The following is a 22,593-nucleotide window of genomic DNA, read 5'->3' as shown; positions in this document are numbered from 1 at the left end:
GCTTTGGTTTAAGGAAGCCAGGGCACTTCTTAAGCTGACTAAATCCAGAACTGGTGGTTTTGCCCACCAGGCCCTGGTTTTACAGGCACACAAGATGCAAGGGTACAAAGGCATAGGGTGGTACCATAAAAGCTGAGGACATAAGAGATGAGGACAAGAAATGTGTGACAGAGTGGGAATCCTGAGGAGGCCCTGAGAGATCACTGTGTGAAGCCTAAATTGCTATGGAGACCACAGAAGAGTAAAGCTGCCAGAACCATGGGGGGTACTCCTGGCATTGAGTACACCTGGCCCTAGATAAGCTATGAGGCAGCAGAGCTTGAAGGTTGGGACTACCCAAGATTTCTGCAGCCTGGATGATTTCATCATGAACCTCAGATGCCTGACAAGGAGCTGCAGATTTAATGTTTGCTCTGGGTTTTGGTCTTGTTCTGGCCAGATCTTGTTTCTACCTACCCATCCCTCCCTGTGCAAATGGGAATGTTTATCTTGTGCCACAGAGCATATAATTTGTATTTTGACTTTATAGGGGTTTGTGGTTGACAGTGCCATAGGTCCCAGAAGAAACCATTAATAGACTATGGACACTTCCAGAGATAAGATGGATACATTTTGCACTGAAATGAAAATGGAACTTTATTTAGGGCACAATGTTATGATTTAAAGCGATGTGGTTTTAAGTGTATAGGTGACAAAAGTGTAGAACCAAATTGACTGAATAATTTACAATCACCATGGAAACACATGTCTTTGGGGTTGTAGATGAACATGTTTCCAGAAAGCTTTAATTAAGCAGGGAAGACCCACTCTGAACATGTGCTGGGTTTCTAGACTGAATAAAAGAAAGCAAAAGTGGACTGAGGTGGCTGGAAAGACAGCTCAACAGTTAAAAGTGCTTACTGCTCTTGCCCAAGGACCCAGACTCAATTCCCAGCACAACAGCTCAGAACTCAGCTCCAGGAGATGATACCCTACTCTGACATCTATGGGCACATGTGGTGTACATATATGCATTCTGGCACTAAAGCATACACATAAAAAATAACTGATTCAATAAATTTAAATGTGGACTTTCTACATGAAAATAGTCATTTTGTGTTGGTTGTGCAGAATGAGTCAGAGCCTCATTTATACTAGGCCTATAATCTATTATATCTCCTAGCCATTTTTTCACAGGGTTATTCCATATGTCAGTAGCAGAAATGTGTGGTAATTAGGAAAAAAAGGGGGGGGGGTTTCATGACATTTTCATACATAACTTTTTATTTGGCCATCTCCCTTCTTTGCATCTGTATCCTGCTTGTACCCTCAGCAGATTCCATCACACTTTCATGTTATATATATTCTAATGCCCTTAAAACACTTTTCGCCACATTGAGAGACCCCCCCCCCAACCTCCCTAGTGCTGGAGATTAGCAAGCAGCCTGGCTAGGCATATGATTATTCTGAACAAGCTAGGGTATATGCTGTCTTCCACTTTCCTTTTATGTTCTGTAATACTCAGTACAAAAATTTATTTATTGAAAATAGCAAGATGTATACTTAGCTTGTAAAAATTTTTTTTTGCAGAAGTCCTTTTTATAAAAAACATGTATTTTGCCTGAATGGGGTTGAGTTCAGTCCTCCAGCCTCAATGTTCTGAGTGTTAAGATTATACCAATACACTTGTTTTCAGTAACAAAACCAAACCAAACCCACCAAAGTATCTATTTCATCAAAAGCATCACCAAATGAAGTCTTTTTTTTTTTTAAAGAAATGAAGTTTATGAATCCAGTTATTTGTGCACTTATTAGTTCCATTCCTCTGTAAAAAGCTAGCACACAGAATATAGAAAGAGAGAGCCCCTTGTTCTTAGGCTAACTTTAAATCAGGTACATTTTGTTGAGAATCATTGCATTGATTTAAAGTGACTTTTAAGACAACATGGTACATTGTTTTCATACCTATATGGCCATTATAGGAAGCACAGTGATTTACAAAGTTGATATTCATTCAGATTCTTTGAAATTAATAACATGAGTTTCTGGTTTCAGTTCTGACATGAGATTACATAAGTCATTCAATATTTTCAGACTCATACCAGAATTTATAGTATGAAGTATCTACAAAACACATGGGCACATAGATATAAAATTAATGCTTGATTTAGAATCTTGTTTTATTTAAATGTGCTCTTCATGCTATAACACAACCCTTCAGAGTCTATCATAATGTCAATAGTTTCCTCAAAATTCATAAAGATTCACAGCCAGAGCTGTAACCCTCCGTAAGACTGCTTCAGTATCCAAAAGATAATAACAGAGTTAATTGTGGAATTAAATCATTTTTATGCAAATCCAAAGAAAATCAAATGAAGGATTATCAAGCTAAAAGCAAACAAACAAACAAAACCCAAAAAACCAAAACTTCCCCAACACTTCTCATGCCAGCAAGAGCTAGAAATCACTCCTCTAGCAGAGTATCCAATTATCTAATTAAGCAAAAACATGATTAATTGAAAAGTACAGCACAGGAGAGAGAGTGGCTGTTCGAGGAAAGTGTGGGTCTTTAGTTTTTAGAGGTCAACTGTCCTTCACCATGGAGCTACTCACAGATGTATCATGGGAAGACATCATTTTCATTTTAGAAAGGTTCATGATATGTATGCTATAGCAAAGGCTGGTTGTAGCGAAGTTTCACTTCAAACTTCCACTGATTGATAAATTAGCCATTATTTTGGAATGCTTAACTTCTGCTAAAATGTAGATTTAATCCAATATAGTATATAGTATACCACTTTTCACATTTACTTGTAGGCCCTATACCAGAAGTAGGTTAAATTTTCATCACCAAGATATGAGAATATCTTATAATTCTTACAGCTACTACTAACGCAATGAACTACGAAATTTCCTAGTATTTCTTTGAAAATATACCCCTAGCCTATTAAAAGAAATTCCAACTCCATCCCAAGGCATTGTTTAAGTTGGATTCTTCAGTCATCATCTACAGTCGGCTTAATGGTTACTCCTCTTCTTATCTGACCCCAACCAATTAAACTGCAAAATAAAAAAATAGAAGAAATCATAAGCTTTATACCACTGCACTGGCATCACTACACAATCATCCGACAGCCTACTGGTATTACCTGCCTACCTTCTAAACTCAGATGTTCTCCCAAAGCTATTTCTTTTTATTTAAAAAAAAAATTTTCATTTTACATACCAACCAAAGTTCCCCTTCCGTCCGTCCCCTTCTCTCACCACCTCTTACCCTTATCTACTTTTCAGAGGGGTTAAGGCCTTCCTTGGGAAGTCACCAAAGTCTGGCATATCAAGTTGAGGCAGAAACAAGCCCCTCCCTCTGTACCAAAGCTGAGCAAGGTATCCCACCATAGGTAGCAGGTGCAAAAAAGCCGGTTCATCCAAAGTTGCTTCTTTATAGAAAACTCATACTGTTTTCTCAGACTCTAAAATCCAAATAGATGGATGCTGGGCAGCATGACAAGAAAATCAAACAAAGCCGGCTGTTATAAATATACCAGGTTGCGTGTGGTAGCACTTGGGAGACAGGAAAATAAGTTAGTTCATGGCTACATATTAAGTTGGAGGCTAGCCTGAGGAAATTCCATCTTAAACAAAAATTGCCAGTTGTGGTTGCTCATGCCAGCACCTGGGTAGCAGAGGGAAAGCAGATCTATCTTTGTTCAAGAACAGTCTGGTCTACAAAGCCAGACCCTTTCTCAAACAAAAACAAAAACAAAGAGATGGCTCAGTGGTGAAGAGCACTCACTATTCTTGCAGAGGACCTGGCTTCAGTTCCTAGCACCCATATGGTAGCTCACAATCACACAGATCTGACAATTTACTCCAACTTCCTTGTGCACTGGGCACACATGGTACACAAACATACATTCAGGTAAACATAAAATGAAATAAAAATTAAAACACCAAAAACAACGCCCCACAAAGAATATTTTTGTTACCTCCCCTAGGCAAAATAAGAAAAGAACCACCTACCTGTTCAGATCTACCTAAGGACCCTTCAGGCTACCCAAATTATACATTGTGTGTGTGTGTGTGCCTGTGTGAGTGTGCACACTCGAGTGCACATGCATGAGTTTTGCTTTTTTTGAAAGGAGTTCTACTATGTAGTTCTGGATGTACAAAGTTGCTTTGTAAACCAGGCTGGCCTTGAACTCACAGAAGTCCACCTGCCTCTGCTTCCTGCATGCTGGGATTAAAGGCCTGTGCCACCACAACCAGCTCAGATTTAAAAATAAATCAAATCCTATTTCTCTATACTTGTCTTTGGGAAATGTTTTCTTCATACCAACTGTCTCAGCAGATCTGGGAAAATAAAGAGAACCATGGGAACACTGTCCATTAGCAGACTGCTCTCCACAGCAGGACTTTTGCTGGCCACAAGATCCACGCCTTTAATCTAGGAACCCAAGAGGCAGAGGTAGAAGTACCCTTTGAGTATCAGGCTAGCTTGGTCTATATAGTGAGTTCCAGAGCAGCCAGGGCTACATAAGGGGTGGTGATAGTGGTGGTAGTGGTAGACAAACCATAAGAAAAGGTTTAATAGACCAAAATTGGCTTCTAGAAAGACTCCAAATATACAGAGGCAGTAAGAAGATATTAGAAACTCTTTAGCACAGCACTGTGACTGTTTAGAAGATTCATTCTGCCCAAGCCCTTAAGTAACAACAGATGAAGCAAAGTAGAACTCTGTTGCTTTAAGTTTTTAAATTAAACTGACAGTGGTATATACCACTAGGCAGAAAGGAATGGAAAGGACTCAATAACTAATTTGGGAAAGAACACAGAATGAGAAATCAAAGATAAATGTGTGTTTCCCAGTGTACAGACCTGCACTTCTAAGAGTTTCCTGTCCACTGACCAACTCTTGGACAATTTGTTCTGTTTTGTTTTGGTTTTGGAGACAGGGTTTCTTCTGTGGCGTTGGAGCTCGTCCTGGAACTTGCTCAGTAGACCAGGCCAGCCTCAAACTCACAGAGATCCTCCTGCTTCTACCTCCCAAGTGCTGGGATTAAAGGCATGCACCACCAGTGCTTGGCACCAATTTGTACATCAAAATACAAGACAGCAACAGAATGAAACAAAACTTCATGAGTCTATTATAAAAAAAGGGTAATCAAATAATGAGGAGAAAATGCCAAACAAATGTGGACTGGTGGAATTGGAAAGGGTAGGGTGCTAGGTGGAATCACTATGTTTCAATCAACACAGTGAAGTTCAATTCAGGCAAGAATCATCAGTGAATGATAAATACAGGAGGGGTGGAATTTGATGAACTGCAGACTATTTGCATACACGTGGCCTCCCCACACATTTGTCTTCTCTCTTTTTTTGGCTATGGGTGTTATGTAGGTACTAGCATGCACATATTAACTTTGAGCTACAGAGCTGAAGATGATTTTGGACTCTTATCATGTGTATCCACCTCCCAAATGCAGAGATTGGTCTTGCCACCACATATTTCTTATTAGTTAGCTGCAAGGGTAACTAAGAGTAACCAAACAGCAGGAAAGTTGGATTCCCTCACCAAAGCAACAGTCAACTTCCAGAGGGAGCAGCCATGATTTCCTGAGAAGATATGAGTACCCCTAAGAATTCCATGGGAGCTGGGTAGTAAAGACATGACTACCCATATAAGAATTCCAGGGGAGCTGGGTGATGTCAGTGCACATCTTTAATCCCAGCACTCAGGAGGCAGTCAAATCTGTTAGTTCAAAGCCAATCTGATCTACAGAGTGAGTTCCAGGACAACCAAGGCAACACAGAAAAACCATGTCTTGAAAAAACAAAAAAGAGGCTGGGCGGTGGAAGTACATGCCTGTAATTCCAGCACTCGGGAGGCAGAGGCAGGGGATCTCTGTGAGTTTGAGGCCTGCCTGGTCTACAAAGCAAGTTCCAGGACAGACAAAGCTACAGAGAAACCCTGTCTTGTAAAACCTAAAACGAATTCTAGAGTTCACATAGTGGAACAAGAAGTTGTTCTCTGACCTCCATAAGTGTACCATGGTATGTGTGGACCTCTACATACACACACATTAAAAAAACAAAACACAAAACAAAACAAAGAATGTTTAAAAAGGGTGCTTGCTGCCAAGCTGAATGATCTGAGTTCAATCCCTGGAACCCACAAGTTCTCTCTCTCTCTCTCTCTCTCTCCCTTCCCCCCCCCCCTCTCTCTCTCTCTCACACACACACACACACTAAATAAATGGAGAGAAACAAAGTTAGATGATGGAAATACTGAAATATAATTCCCTGTTTTTTGTATAAGTTATATCTAAAACAAAAGGGAACCCAATTGAAATATTTGTAATATACAAGAATACAAACCAAGGCTCTAAATACAGATTTCAAAACCATCCAAACAAAAAGGTGAGAGCTAGTCATACTAACTGCTATGTTCAAGGAGAACTGTGTCCATATATATATCCCACCAAGAACTTAAGCTCTGTTAAAGACAGTGGCAAAAGGAAACAAACTTACCGCCAGTGTTTCTCAACTCTTCGGCTAAGGGCAATTTTTTCTCCTACTTCTGTACACACAGGATTAGTCAAAACAATCTTGCCCAAATCAGCCTTGACAGCACTAACTCTTCCTCCTGTTGACAGGGATCCTATGTTGACCATAAGCACTTCATTCTTAGACAGTTTTTGGACCTAGGAAAATAAAATAGAGAAAGGGAAGAACAGATAAGGAAATGTTCTCTGAAGAGTGTGGTGGCACAGAATTTTAATCCCAGCAGATTGATCTCTGTGAGTTTGAGGCCAGCTTGGTTTACATAGTGAGTTCTAGGATAGCAGAGGCTAAGAGACTCTGCCTCAAAAACAAAAACAAAAACAAAAAAAAAAAAAAAAACAAAAAAAAAAAACAAAAAACAAAACAAAAAGAGCCCCCAAACCCAAACAAAATAGGAGTCAGGCACTGGTGGCACATGCTTTTAATCCCAGTATTTGGACACTCGGATCTCTGTGAGTTCAAGGCCAGCTTGGTCTACAGACAACCAGAACTAAACAGAGACCCTCTCGAATAACAAAACAAAACAAAACACCCTACACAAATAAACAAACATGAGTTATACAAAGTACTTACCTTTGCTGCTTTCTTGTCTCCTTCAGTGCGGACGCCCAGAAGACGTCTAAGCAGGAAATAGGAAATTTCCAGTTCTGTGAATATTTCAGGTAATGCTCCAACCGCACCAAGCACTTGTCCCACCATTCTGTCAGCTCTGCACAAAGTGGGGTCGATCTTTGTTCCAACTCCTAATATAAAGATGTATTTGGCCTTATTTCTTATCTAAAACACCTTTGGAGTGATTTGCTTTAAAGTCTAGTTAAACAAACACAAATCAACACCCACTTACACATATTTCCATATTCATACACATATATTGAGTCTAACAAAATACATGCTTAATTTCTATTTCACTCACTCACTCATTCCCTCACTCATTCACTCAATGGTTTCTCTGTGTACCAGCTCTCGCTGTCCTGGAACTTGCTCTGTAGACCAGGCTGGCCTCGAACTCAGAGACCCCCCTAGCTTCTGCCTCCTGAGTGATGGGATTAAAGGCATGCACCGTCACCACCCAGCTATTTATTTTTATGTGTATATGTACATTATCTATGTGTGATCCATGTATGTAAATGTACAAAGAGAGGGCACTGGCTTTACTGGAGCAGGAATTATAGGTGGTTGTAAACAGCTCCTGAATTCAGGAACTCTGCAAGAGCAATAGGCACTCCTAACCATTTAGCCACATCTCTAGTCTTTATAGTAAACTTTTAATTATATATCAAAAAGGAAAAATGAATTGTGTACATTTTCTCCTTTAGTCCAAGGGCAAATTTTGAAGTCTCATTCAATCTTGCCCTTTTCTCAGTAATCAAAAAGTTTTAAGAGATTAGAAAACTTGGGAGGCAAAAGCAGGTGGATCCCTGTAAGTTTGAGGCGAGCCTGGTCTACAAGAGCTAGTTCCAGGACAACCGGGGCTATATAGAGAAACTCAGTCTCAAAAACCAACCAACCAAGAAAACCCATAAATCAATTCAGCAGCTTCCACATGGTAGAAGTTCTCTATTTAATCTACCTCCTACCTTGATCTTTTTCTTTTTTTTTTTTTTTTTTTTTTTTTTTTGGGAGACATGGTCTTACTTGAGGAAGTTCTTGTATCTTTCTTGAGTCTGGTTATGCTGTCCACACTGGTCAACTCTCTGTTAAAGACAATCTGCCTTCTTCAGACTCCAAAGTATGTGGGAATACAGGTACTCACTACCATATTTACATGAAAGTTTTCTTTGATTCCCACCTCAGAATGAGTATAATTTGACATTTGAGTAACTTTACATTTCAAAATACTCATGAAAAGAAACCACTGTATCCCCCCCAATTTTTTTTTTTTAATAAACAGTAGCCTCAGATACTTGATGACTGTTTGAATAAGGGAATTAAGGACCAGCATGGGAAACATAGCAAGACTGTAAAACAAACAAACAAACAAATCCAAATCCCCAAACTATATCTAACTAACTGCATGTTCTGGATGGTAGGTCGATAAACTTATTTTATGACAGGCACGGTGGCACAGAACTGAAGTTTCAGCTATTGGAGATAGTGGGGCAAGAAGACCTCAAGTTCTAGCTCAGCATGAAGTACAGAGCAAGGGAGTTCAAGGCCAGCCTGAGTAACCTTGAGAGATCCCTTCTCAAAAGGGAAAAGAGTGGAGCTGGAGAGATGGCTCACCAATTAAGAACACTGACTGTTATTCCAGAGGACCCAGCTTCATTTTCCAGTACCCACAGGACAGCTCACAATAGTCTGTAACTTCATTCCCAGGGTACCTGAAGCCTTTTACTGGCCTTTGTGAGTACCAGGCATGCATGTGGTGCGCGTACACACACGCACACGCATAAATAGTAATAATTAAAAAAAAAAAGGAGGGCTAAGGATACACCTCAGTGGTAGAGTACCTGCCTAGCAAGCATGTTTTAGACTGTAGGTCCAAACCCTGGTACTTCAAAACAAAATAGCCAGAAGTACTTATTGCTAATAAGTAGCTATCCACTAAAATGTACTTTAAAAATACTATTATTAAGTTTTTGCTTGTTTGAGTGGGTGAGCAAGCACCTTCACTTGAAACATACCGCCTCTCCAAAATGTATTGGGTTTATTGCAAGACCCAACAGAATGGGGTGGGGCAGACCTTTAATGTCAGTACTCAAGAGGCAGGTGGTTCTTAGGCCAGCCAGGGATACGTAGGGACCTTTCCCAAACAAGCAAGCAAGCAAACAAACAAACAAAAACCAAACAAATCCCAAATAAAAAAGCAAAGCGAGGTGGGAGAGATGACTCAGCAGTTAAGAGCACTTGCTGCTCTTGCAAAGAACCTGGGTTTGGTTCCCACAACACACGAGGCAGTTCACAACCTCTGAAACTCCAGTTCCAGGGGAGGTCTAATACTCTCTTTGGCATTCTGGGGCACCAACACACACAGGGTGCACACACAGCAAACAAACCCATACACATAAAAATAAATAAATCTGCAAAAAAAACAAAACCCTACAATCTACCTTTACATGATATATTATTTATATTTCCTATGAAACACACCAGCAATCTCCACAAATTAAAAGAGAGTGATAACAGGGAAATCCTTACCAATGAGACCACCTGGGGCAGCATACTGAAGATCATTATGTTCCGCAAAAAGTGATACAATTTTGGAAAAGATTGGTTTACACATGAGTTTTCCTTCACTATCTTTGGAAACAATACCAGGTCTCACTTCTATCTCCTGGCCTACCTGTAAACACATAATTAGTAGTGAGAATTACTACAGAACAATACATTTACTATTTACCTACCAATGTTCTAACAAAAATACCACAAAACTAAAAGGCTATGTTTCTTCTAGTTTCAAGATTACTACTTTTATTTAGTGCTTATATTATTGTTTTTATTGTCCTGCAACTCACTAGGTAGAACAGGCTGGCCTTGAACTCACAGATACCAGCCTGCTTCTGCCTCCCAGCTGTGTACCATCATGCCAGGTTAAAATTACTACTTGGGTTTGTTTGATACATGGTCTCTATGTAGTCTGGCTGTCCTGGAACTCCTCTGTATACCAGGCTCACTCTGTAGATCCACCTGCCTCTGCCTTCTGAGTGCTTGAATTTAAAGGTGTGCATCACCACACTCAGCTTTTTTATTTTTAATGGAAAAAAACTGAAACAGAGATAGATGGCTCAACAGTTAAAGAGCACTTGTCTTCAGTTCTCAGCAACACATGGCAGCTCACAACCATTTCTAACTCCCATTTCAGGGGTTTCAGGGGACCTAACATCATCTTCTGGCCTACATGGACACATACATATATGGAGACAAAACAGCCATACATATAAAATAAATAATCTTAAAAAATAGTTGAAAAATCAGATCTACTCAATTGTTGCGATTTACCAAGTAAACCTGTTGTCACTTAAAACAGGTCACTAGAGAACTATAAATTTAGAAGTCAGACATCTGCCAATGACAAAAGCCAATCCATACTCAAGCTGGGTGGTCGTTGTGCATGCTTTTAATCCCAGCACTTGGGAGGCAGAGACAGGCAGATTTCTGTGAGATCTATAGATCAAGTTCCAGGACAGGCTCCAAAGCAACAGAGAAACTGTCTCAACAAAACAAAACAATCCATATTCAAGACCAGACAACATGAAAAAAACGTTTTTCACTGCATGTGGTGGTACAGAGCTTTAGTCTCAGCACTTGGGAGGCAGAAGGAAGGGAATCTCTAAGTTCGAGGCCAGGCTATTTCAGACAATGGCAGGCTGATGAGCTAACCCAGAGTGTAAGGTGCTTACCACCATGCCTGATGACCTGAGTTCAATCCTGAGGACCCACTAAATGGAAAGTTACCCCCTGAAAAGTTGTCTTAGTTCCATCTGTGCACTGTAGTACTCACATGTCAACACACACACCACACAAATACATAGTGTAACAATTCAAACCTAGTTTACCTTTAACACTCCTTTTAGAATACTACCACCAGCTACACCTCCCTTAAGGTCATCAACTTCACAGCCAGGTTTGTTGACATCAAATGACCTAATAACTAAAAGAAAATGTAACACAAATTAAAGCCATTTCTATTTATTTTAGATTTAGAAGACACATTCTTTTTCAAGTCAGCTTTTCTAAAAACAATCTAATATTATAGCTTTAATGTTTACGGAAGACTTGTGTTAAAAAAAAAAAAACTGGAAATACCTTGAAAGCACATTAATAGATAGCTCATTAAAGTCTATCAATACTATAAAAGGGTTCTACCATGGAATACCAGGCAGCTATTTGAAATTAATGTTAAAAGCATATGACCAAGAATGGGTTTCATGTTGTGAAAGAAAAATGTTGTTTGTCCTTCACATCTAAAGGTCACCCAAGAGAACGTTCCCCAATAATCTTACAAATAGCTCCAAATGAAGGCCTGCAATGGCCCAAAAACCTGGTTTGAAAAGGGTTCCACATCTTTGAGCAGCAACCACAACTGAGTGAAATTAAACTTACTGCTTTTTTAGTAATGGCATAATGACATTATTTGTATGGAAACTCTAACATCCCAACATATTGTACTTCCCTAGAATACTGTATTACTCCATGTTGGTTGCATAAAATACCATGTACAAAGCACAAAAAGGCTCTGTCATCCAGCAGTATAATCAAGACATTATTTCAAATAGTTTTATGGCTTTATCACCACCTCTGTGGAAAGAAAATATTACTAAACTACTCTGAAGGAGAAACAGTAATGTGGAAAAGTTCAGTTAAGCGTGATTCCTATTACTTACCAATGAGACGGGGTTCAGAAGTAAAGTCTCTTGGGGGCACTGGTATTTTCTTCACTATGTACTCACAGACGACTTCAATATTATATTTCAGCTGAGCAGAAATTGGAATAATTGGTGCTCCTTCTGCTACTGTTCCTACATTAACAAATTTCAGAAAGATCAAAATCCTTGGGTCTTACAAAACTTGTTCTATACAGCTGCTAGACAAAGTAATTAGAGCTAACAGAGGCCTAAACATTTCCACACAAATGCCAGTCAGCACATAGAAAGTGGTCTGTCTGTCTAGAAAGATGACAATATTCTACCTTCAACTCCAGAAAATGAATTCTTTGTCCTTGAAGGGGACAACTGCTAAAACTCTGTCAACAGGTATATTTAACAAAGACAAATGTTATATATAAAAAGGAATAAAATATGAACACTGCTGGGAAGGAGCTCTTTACAAGCTAAAAGACTTCTAACAACATGTAATTAACCTTTCCATAAATGCCAAGAGGAAATTATAGACTCTTTGCTAATCAAAGACTGGCTGGCATTATATCACTTTTTAAAAAAAATTAATCACATGCTAAGCAAACTGGTCAAATAGACCAAAAACAATTAACGAGTTATTCTTTTTTATGCTAGAATTAGGTTCCCAACAAGAAAAGGTTAAAAAATAATTAGATATCAACAGTAATATGCATCATGTCTTCTCTGAAAGTGAACATGCCATGGTACTTGAGAAAGAACTCTGCAAAGACTGCTTTGTCTTTTGAGGTAGGGTCTCTATGCAGTCCCTTCTGGCCTGGAACTAGCTATACGCACCAACAAACTGGCCTTGAACTCAAGAGGTTTGCCTCCCTGTGCCTCCAAGGTGTTGGAATTAAAGGCATGTGCCATGAGCCCCAGTAGAAAATTTGTTTTTAAAATGTTTTTATTCATTTTAGTATCACTAAGAATGGCAGGCAAGATGTAAACTCAGTGGCCTGTGTATGCCAGGCAAGCACTTTACCACTGAACTATACTCTAAGGCCTTGGCATTTAAAAACTTAAACCGATAGCATTTCCAAACTTTAGAAACTTCAGTTTTAATTTTGTATATTAAATTCAGAAATACAGGGTTGAAGAGATGACTCAGTTGGTTAAGAGCACTAGCTGTTCTTCCAGATGACCTGGGTTCAATTCCCAGCAACAACATGGCAGCTCACAACTGTCTGTATCTCCAGTTCCAGGGGATCTGACACCTTTACACCAATGTACACAAAATAAAGTTTTATTTACTTAAAAAAAAAAAAAAAAAAGAACATTTGTGAGTGTCATAATAAAGCGGGTAGAGGGACCTTGACAGAGTCCATGGAAGGTGAGGGACAAACATGCCAGGCAGACAGAGCTTAAGTGAGAAAGTTTAATATAAAGGGGGGGGGGGGGAGGTAAAGCAACACAGAGACAGAATGGAAGAGGGAGAGAGGAAAATGCCCCTTCAGAGATACAGTGGGAAAGAGCAGAAATGGGCAGGGTCTTTCTTTGAACCCATGCAGACTACACAACCATGGAACCCTGGGCTGACCAGAGTACTGCCTGAGTGCAGTCTGCCAGGTGACAGAAGGCCAGCATAATGCCTGAATCCTTATGATACCTAAATTTACTTTGTTTTAGATACACTATATGACCTTTCAAAGTGATCCTCTGGTTTATTAGTTATAGCTTCTTACCTTGTACAAATGCAAGAATCTGCTCATATTGTTCCTTAGCCTGACTTTCTTTTACCAGATCAATTTTATTCTGTAAGATCAAAATATGCTTGAGTTTCATGATTTCTATGGCAGCCAGATGTTCAGAAGTCTGAGGCTGAGGGCATGATTCATTACCAGCTAGTTGACAGAGAAGAAAGATTGATAATAAGTAGAAATACCCACACAATGCAATTTCAAAAATACAAAGTAGATTGTTGATTATGAGGGGATGGAGAGTCTAATTGGTCAGTGACTACTTAAATGGGCAGGGTGTTCACTTTTGTGGTGATGAAATTTCTGAATGTACTTCCTCTCTCTGAGTTGTATTCTTTAAAAAATAAAATGGTAAGCTTTACATTATGTACACATTCTACTAACAACTTTGTTTCACTGGATTGAACCCCATGATGACCATTGCTGCTTGACAAAGTTCCAGCCATCAACACTGCAGACCACACTTCTCTAGCACCTTATTTTCATTTTTAATGATTCTCAGTATCAATGCCTTTTTCCCTTTGGGAAATTTTGTGGGGGTTTGGTAAAGAATTAAAATAAAACAATTGTTTGGAAAGAAATCCCTGCCACATGGAACCAGAAATTCCATTGTGCCCTCTAATTACACCAAGAACAGGCAAGTTAGATTTACCAGACACATCTTCCCAAGGATGATGCCTACAATTCAGATCCAGAGCCTGTGGTCATTAAGGGCTAGAATTCAGTTAATAAGTATAGAGAAATCAGAATGGTATGTATGGTATAATGGGAAGAGACATCAGGATCTTCCCTTTTGGGAGCGTTATGGGGGGAACTGGCCCATATATTAAGACTAAGAATTGGCAGTGTAATTGTCTGCTCCCAGAAGTTCTTTCCCAAGATCAGGCATTTGGATAAGCCTCCATTCTCTTGGGGGCTTGAGGAAAGTTCCTGCTTGATAAAGCAGTCATTCTTATCTCTAGCAAGCAGAACTTGGTGGCTCTTTCATTAACATGACTGGTGCTTATTGTCATGGTCAAGGCTAGCTTTCTCAACTCTTGGTCTCAAGCCATATCCAAGCTCACATGTTCTTTGTCTCCAGTTTAACCCTATGAGCAATTATACAGTATAAAATGTATAGTTTCTCAATAAAAGGCTGCTGGCAGCCAACCTGATTCACTCTCAGGTTGTGCCCTACCCCCAAACCCATACATCCTCTAAAAATACCATATCCACATCTGTCTAATCTCTTACTAGCTCACATTAGGAAGCACAATGTTAACACCGAAAACTCTCTCCCATGGCAATTATTGTCTACATGGAGGGGCAACTCAAAACACGCATAAATGTCCTAACACACAAATTTTAAGTGGAAATAATATATGTGAAACTACATTCCTTTTTGGATACTGTAAGACTTCTTTGAAGCCATTGTGGGGCCCAGACCAGCTTGGGCACATTGCTGCCATGGCAGGCTTAATAAAAAACAGCTACAAAGCAGGCTTGAGTTTCAGTTTACTGGCAAGCAGCACCAGGTTCCAGAAAAAGCCATAAGCTGACACCACCTGGGGAGGGCCAGCATCTAAGGGGAAGATACCCTAGAGAAATGTCAGCCAAGCAGGGCCTTGAACCCTGAAAATCCCCTCACCCAGCCTCTACTGTGATAAAAAACTATACCCTGCTCAGGCCGGGCACTCTCTGCTCTCAACCTCAAGCTTGAAAAAAGACTCTTTGATTTAGCATGAGTGTGGACTCCTTGGTGGTTTTCGGGGATGCTGTGATCTGGGCATAACAGCTATAACTATAGGACTCTTGCTTGTCATATCTATTAGAAGGAAATGTCATTCTGGATGATACATGGCTATCATTTAAGTAATGTAATGGACATGGCCTCCAAAGGTTTTAGTTCTTCCTTACATATTCCACTCCAATTAGTTCTTTATTGGTTTGTTCAAATCAATTCTGATGATTTTACCTATCAACAGAAGAGCTGCATCCATCACTGCTGCACCGTTCAGCATCGTAGCCATCAAAATGTCATGTCCAGGACAGTCAACAAAGGAAACATGCCTAACAATTGAGAAATGACAATCAGCCTTAATTAAGACCAATCACAACTACAAGCAAACTGTAGATTTCTTAAAAGTTAAGTCACAGGGGAACTGGTTCCCGTTATTGACAAATGTACACTTTGGGTCTCCACAGGTACTGGCGTCCAGGTAAGCACACCCAAACGCATACATATAAACAAAAATAAATATTAAAAAGGAGAATGAGGATTTTAAAGAAATTGTCCAAATTACCACTTCCCGAATTGTGCATCTGAAGTGAGGACAGCACTGCTCTAAAGTGACAATACACAAAGTCAAGATTTTTGAAGAATTTACTTCTTAGATCTTATTTTAATCTCACAGAAGACAGAAGAGAGTATCAGCAACCCTCGAGCTGGAAATTAGAGGCACTTGTGACTGTTGGAAACTGAACTCCAGTCCTCTTTTAGAGGACCCCAGTTCAACTTCTGGCACCCACATAGTGGTTCGCAACTATCTGGAACTCCAGTTCCAAGGGAATCTAGCATTCTCACAGGCATACAAGCAGGAAAATACCACTGCACATACACATTAAATAATTTTTTTAAATGACTGTATTAAAGTATTTATCCTGATTATTGACATTTCTTGTGTTTTCCCCTCCACCAGTAAATTTTGGGCCTGAGAAGAGATCTAATTCTACTCTGATCTAAAATGGTCTTATAGACTTATAACAAAGATGTTAGTAACTAGATACCAGCACCCTCTGGTAAAGAACCAGCATCTGCAATCATATTCAGAAAATTTTTGAAAACACATGCATTTATTTTAAAGAAGTAATTTTGGCTTCATTTCTTTCATATCTAACAAACAGAAATGACACTGTTTAAATCCAGTGAATTGTGTTTTCTCTCCCTTCCCCTCATGCAATACTTACCTTAAAAAAAAATTGTTAATGAGTGTTTTATGTCTGGTACCATTAGAGGACACAAGAGGGTGTGGATCTTCTGGAACAGGAGTTACAGATGGCTGTCAGTCACCAAGTGGATGCTGGGAATCAAACCTGGGTCCTCTTTAAGAGCAGCCAGTGCATGTAACAACTGAGCCTTTCTAGCTCCCTTATGGGATTTTTCAGCTTACAGAACTTCTTTTTATAAGTATTTAAAATTAATCAAAAATATTTAAAATTTTAAAATCATCATTGTATAAAATAACATGAAATAATGGGAAAACAATGAAACCATTCAGCAATTAAGCTTATTGTTCTGTACCTTAAGTATTTTAAAAAGCACAAAACAGTGGTTTAAAAAGCATAAAGTATTTTTTAGCATAAAAGTTACCTGACTAATTTGAAGTTCCCTTTGGTCCCTGGAATGTCTGTAGGAAACTCATCTGGCGTACTGCTTCCACACGACCTGTAACATTCTGGTCTAGGACAACTTGGGTCATCAAGTTTATAAATCTGAAAGTTTCAATATCATAGGAAAAAGGAATAACTGGATTTGTTACCTATGCAACAATTAAAGTTAAACAGTTTCTAACTTCATTGTACATAGATCACCTTAGCATTAGCATATCCAAGCTTGATGGTAATGTTTCTTTCTAGTTCATTTTTGAATCTGACGGTGTGAACTCCAGAAATAGCCTTTACCACAGTAGACTTCCCATGAGCTACATGACCAATTGTACCTATTGAAAAATTACAACAAAATTAACTTCTACATGTAAGTACACCAAACAATTTTTTTTCAAATAGTGTTAAGTAAATAACAAAAAAACCTGACCAAGTGGTGGTGGCTTAGGCCTTTAACCCCAGCACTTGGAGGAGGCAGAGGGCAGAGGCAGGCTGATCTCTGTGAGTTTGAGGCCAGCCAGGCTAACAATGAGAAAGCCTATCTAGGGAAAACAAACAAAAATCTCCAAAACCTAAAAACTCTAACCATGAACATCAGAGTAAAACCAACAGTGATAGGGCTAGTGACATGGCTCAACAGGTAAAAGAACTTTTCACAAAAGTCTGAAGACCTGAGCTCCTAGAACATGTAGTGAATGGAGTTAACCAACTCCTGAAAGTTGTTCTTACTTCAACACCTGTGCATGGACAAACACACACAAAATAATAATAATCATAATAGAAATAAAATTGTTTAAAGTGATTTCAATTTCTCCCTCTATGTGCTGTATCCTATTACAAAGTTCTTCTGAGACCAACTTTGGTAGAATAAGTACTTGAGAGGAAGAAACAAGATGGATAGTTTAAGGTCAGCCTGGACAATGTAGGTAGACCCTGCTATAAAATTTGAAAAAGGAAAAATACTCAAAAATTCGACTATCAAGAGCAGGGGGCAGGTTGGATCTCTGAGTTATAGGCCATTTTGGTCTACATACAGAGAGTTCCAGAAAGAACAGCCAGGACTACAGAGAAACCCTGCCTCAAGGAACAAACCAAATCATCTTTTCTATCAAGAAACATCAAAGCATCATACCCAGTTAATATGACAAACTCTGACACAACAAAAAAAAGAGAGAATACTTATTTGCCTTGAGTTAAGAGTTAAGCTTGGGTGAATACCAGGCTAGCCAGGATTAGGGTTACATAGGAAGTCTGTCTCAAAACTTAAAAAAAAAAAAAAAAAAAAAAAAACACCAAAAAACAGACCACACCACATTTTATACTCAAGCAATATACCTCAACAGTTCTAGGTGCCAATTAGGGGGGAAAGAATTCTACTTAATTATAGCTTATATATCAAATAAAACTTCCATAAACTGCCCTTGTATGACAAGAATGCACTTTCACTTCAAACTTCTGCTACTGTGTGATTACATACTGTCTTGTACTAAATTAAACTTGTCATACATATATCTCAAAAAAAAGAAACACTGTTTACAAGGGCTCCACAACTTTCTTTTTGACACTGTACTGCTCAAGCCGATCTTCAAGTAAACACCCATATTATTCAATTATACAAAAGAAGAGGTTAAAATTACTTTTAAGTCAAGTGATGAGCTATCTTACCAATATTAATTGTAGCTTGTCTGCTGATAACTTCATGTGAAAGTGGTGTCAACTTGGTGACGTCCTGCAATGAAATATTTCAAGACATAATCAATATAAACCAGAAAAATTTCCGTGACTTTATAGTCCCCAGATACAACTCTGCCCTGTATAAGCAGCTATTTTCTCCTGCTAAAATTTGTCTTTTTTCCTTAACGTGCTAAAACTGTCACACAAGACAACTCCACTCACTAAGAGGCCTGGAAATGAGAGGTCATCTAATTTTGGAACCTTAGCAAGTCCTAACTGTCCAACACAGTAGTGTAGTCCAGTCTTCAATCCTTTACAAACTTAAACCTTAATGACTTTTAAGAATCTCGTGTCTCGTGCTATCTTCAAGTTCCATATGTAGCCAAGAATGACCCTAACTTTTGATCTACCTGTTTCCATCTCTTAAGTACTAGGAGTACAGGCATGCAATTATTCACTTCTGGGGATGGAATTCAGGATTTGTGCCTGCTAAGTATTTCGCTCTACACAGTGAACTGCAGCTCCATACTCCTTAATTGTATTTCTCCCGCAAACACTCCAGGAGTTCCAAGTCTCACAATCGTTCACCATTTTGGGGACTAGGCAAGGTACTGGCAACGGAGCTGGCACGCCTTAGACTCACAGGGTCTGGGACAGCTCCTTTACTCCACGCTCCAGCCACCACCGCACGGCCTCATCTCCACTCCCTCCGAGAGTCCTTTCCCACCCTCAGTTCACGGTGCATTTCCGCCGCAAATCGAAAACTCACCAACGTGGCGAGATCCTGTCGGGAAAGATGTGGCTGCCCGAGAGTCACTCCAACCTCACCCCCAGCCATCTTGCTCAGAGAGGAAGGAAACGCTGGGCAGCCTCCTGACATAAACGTAGGCAGGCCCCCTTGGGCGGAGCGAAGGAGGAGCGGCGGGAAGGCGGACTACGGCCCAGACTTGGTAAAAAGGATGACAAATGCGGCACCGATCTCACGCTTGGACTTCTCTGTGTCTTAATTTTTACAGGACCTACCCGAAACCTTACTGGAAAGCACGATACAAAGTTTCGGAATGTATCTCTTGTGGTCCTTTTAGATTTTTGTGCAGGCAATCTTGTGGACAGCCCAAAGATAGGCCCCTGGAGGGGAGGGTTATTAATGCGACACAGTGCGCAAGACAGGGGAACCATTTTCGTTTCCTTTTGGCACTCCCCGGAAGAGCTTCCTGCCGTCTGGGCATTTTACCTAGGATGTAAAGTTAGGAAGTGGAAATTCCTCTTTTATTTTATTCCCTTAATGTATTTATTCGCTTTAAGCATTTCTATTATCTAGTAGAGCGGTATCAGCCCGGCGTCCTCTTCTGCCTTGCTTGGGCTCTGGCTCCAGAGGACGACACCGCATGCTAAGCTCGCCAAGCTCAAACCTGCGGTCCCCAGTGAGCTCACACAGAGCGCCCTCGCGCGGAGATCTGGGGAAGGGCTCAGGGTCGTATTGTTGAGGAAAAGTCCCTCCCTTTTTCCCTGGGAGAAGTTTCTAGTGATGGTGAGGTGGTGCATGGTGACATTAGTTGGTCTGTTGGTCTGCATCCGTGTGAATTTAACGTCTGAAAGCTGGGTGTCAGAACGTCCGCAGCTCTTTTTTTTTTCTTTTAAGCTGAACCTAGTGCATCTGTTTTTAAATTTTTAAATATCTTAAAAGATTTTCTTATTTTTTATCGTCTGTTAAAAAGTGATATTTTCTGGCTGGTCGGTGTGGTGCAAGCCTTTAATCCCAGCATTTGGGAGACACAGACAGGCGGATCGCAGTGAGTTCGAGAACAACCTTGTCTACAGAGCGGGTTACAGGACAGCCAGGACTGTTAAACAGAAAAAACCCTGTCTTGAAAAACCAAAGGGGGGGGGGAGATTTTCTGTGGGTGCTGGCACCCACATAATCCTCACACTGAGGAGGCAGAATCAGGAACTCATAAGCAGGTAGGCCAACCTGTGCTATGTAGAGACCCTGTTTTTTAAAAAGGGGGATGGGGTGGGGCTAAGAACGCAGCTTTATACCAAAGCAAGTTTAAGGACAGGCAAAGCTGTCAAACCTATCTCGGAAAAACAAAAAACGAAGTTTACTCAGAAATTGTTTCCCTGGCATGTGTGATTCTCTAGGTTTAGTTTCCAACCATCAAAAAAGGAAAATTATCTTTTAAAATTCTCTTTTATTGTTTTTTGTTTTGAGAGAGGCAGACTCTTACATATCCCAGGCTGGTCTTTAACTTGCTTCGAGTCAGGATTAACTCAAATTTCTGCCCCTCCTGCCTTTACCTTCCCTTAGTGCTGGCATTACAGGGTTTGATCATTGCTTGGTTCATTGGGTGCTGGAACTGAACCCAGAACCTCATCCATGTTGGGTAAGAACTCTTTTGTTTGTTTGTTTTTGTTTTGTTTTTTTTCCAGACAGGGTTTCTCTGTATTGCTTTGGAGCCTATCCTGGCATTTGCTCTGTAGACCAGGCTGGCCTCAAACTCACAGAGATCTGCCTGCCTCTGCCTCCCGATTGCTGGGTATTTTGGAACTAAATGTTTGTGCCACCACCTCCCGGCCTGAGTAAGCACTCTTAGCAACTGAGCTGTACCCTCAGCCCCATCTTGTATTTCTGAACAAGTTTCTGTTTATAAACTCACCTCACTCTCCCTTATCAATTTTTTTAAGCCAATGGCTATTTGTAATCCCAAATAGCTTTATTATTATTATTATTATTATTATTATTATTATTATTTTGGTTTTTTGAGACAGGGCTTTTCTGTGGCTTTGGAGGCTGTCCTGGAACTCAGGAACTCACTCTTGTAGACAAGGTGTGCACCACCAATGCCTGACAGAGGTGTTTTATTGTTTGTTTTTTGAGACAGGGTCTCATTATATAGGCCTTGGCTGGCCTTGAATTCATAGAGATCTGCCTGTCTCTCAAGTGCTAAGGTTAAAGGCATGCGCCACCACAGCGCACACACACACACACACACACACCTTAACCTCATATCCTTACCTTTTTTTTTTTTCTTTTGAGACGGGGTTTCTATGTGTAGCTTGGAGGCTGTCCTGGAACTCGCTCAGTCTATTGCGGTCTACCAGGCTGGCCTCCAACTCACAGAGATCTGACTGCCTCTCCCTCTGAGTGCTAAGATTAAAGGCATGCACCACCACTGCCCAGCCTGCTTTAGCCTTTTATAATAAGTTTTTTTTAATGTTTTATGAATTAATATTATTCTCTGCTGTTTCCTTGTTGTTTATATTTTGAGATAGGATCTGTCTTGGTAGCCCTGGCTGGCCTGGAACTCTCTCTGTAGACCAGGCTGGACTTGAACTCAAAGATCTGTCTGCCACTGCCTCCTGAGTGCTGGTATTAAAGGCTTGTACCACCACTGCCTGGCTACCTTTTGATTTTTACCTTATATCAAATTTTTGTTTTATTTTGCATTCTAAATAGCTTTATCATTCAATTAAAAAAAAAACATTTTCAACTTTGGTTCAAAATGTTTGCTGTGCATGCTGGGGCCCATGTAGTCTCCACACTCAAAGCACCCAGGAGGACCAGGCAGAAACTCAGGAAAGCTGGGGTTATAACTCAGTTGGTAGAGTACTTGTGAGGCCCTGGGTTCAATACTCAATATTTAAGATAAAGAGCAGTGAGTTAGGCATAGAAGCCAGAATCTGTAACTTCAGCATTGGTAAGCTAAAACAGGAGTTCAAGGCCAACTGGGGCTATGCTCAAGGTGCCTCGGGGGTCTATGCAGGGCCCTATAATTTCAACCAATATAGATAGGATCACAAGCTGTCCCTCAGCCCAGCACATAACCATCCCCTTTCACCAAGACACCCCTAGACAAATGTCAGCCAATCAGGGCTCCTGACCCTTAGAAATCCCCTACCCTAACCTTGGCTATGATTAAAAAACAAAACAAAAAACAAAAACAAAACCATCCCAGCTGAGCTCAAGACTCTCATGCCAATGC

General features: G+C 40.1%; 1 protein-coding gene across 1 annotated transcript; it reads right to left on the bottom strand.

Moving 5' to 3' along the window:
* Positions 1 to 1,834: 1,834 nt before the first annotated feature.
* Positions 1,835 to 19,543, bottom strand: Eif2s3 (eukaryotic translation initiation factor 2 subunit gamma). Its single transcript, XM_051178989.1, has 12 exons — positions 19,380 to 19,543; positions 18,602 to 18,665; positions 17,144 to 17,271; positions 16,923 to 17,044; positions 15,528 to 15,622; positions 13,559 to 13,717; positions 11,865 to 11,999; positions 11,037 to 11,131; positions 9,679 to 9,823; positions 7,114 to 7,283; positions 6,508 to 6,680; positions 1,835 to 3,039 (listed from the first exon to the last, which is right to left on the bottom strand). The coding sequence occupies exons 1-12, from the start codon at positions 19,488 to 19,490 to the stop codon at positions 2,976 to 2,978; spliced, it is 1,461 nt and encodes a 486-aa protein (XP_051034946.1). The 5' UTR covers positions 19,491 to 19,543; the 3' UTR covers positions 1,835 to 2,975.
* Between the last annotated feature and the right edge of the window lie 3,050 nt (positions 19,544 to 22,593).

This window comes from Phodopus roborovskii, unplaced genomic scaffold (genome assembly GCF_943737965.1).
Source record: "Phodopus roborovskii unplaced genomic scaffold, PHOROB, whole genome shotgun sequence".
Taxonomy (NCBI): Eukaryota; Metazoa; Chordata; class Mammalia; order Rodentia; family Cricetidae; genus Phodopus; species Phodopus roborovskii.
Note: the sequence above shows the minus strand (reverse complement) of the source record. Positions and strands in the feature narration are given on the sequence as shown.

Coding starts and splice junctions, on each gene's coding strand:
- Eif2s3 (XM_051178989.1), bottom strand. CDS start 19,490: ATGTCAGGAGGCTGCCCAGCGTTTCCTTCCTCTCTGAGCAAGATGGCT. Junction 13,718..15,527: donor TGCAGCTCTTCTGTTGATAG/GTAAAATCATCA, acceptor TCTGTCAACTAG/CTGGTAATGAATCATGCCCT. Junction 7,284..9,678: donor TGCCCCAGGTGGTCTCATTG/GTAAGGATTTCC, acceptor TCTTTATATTAG/GAGTTGGAACAAAGATCGAC.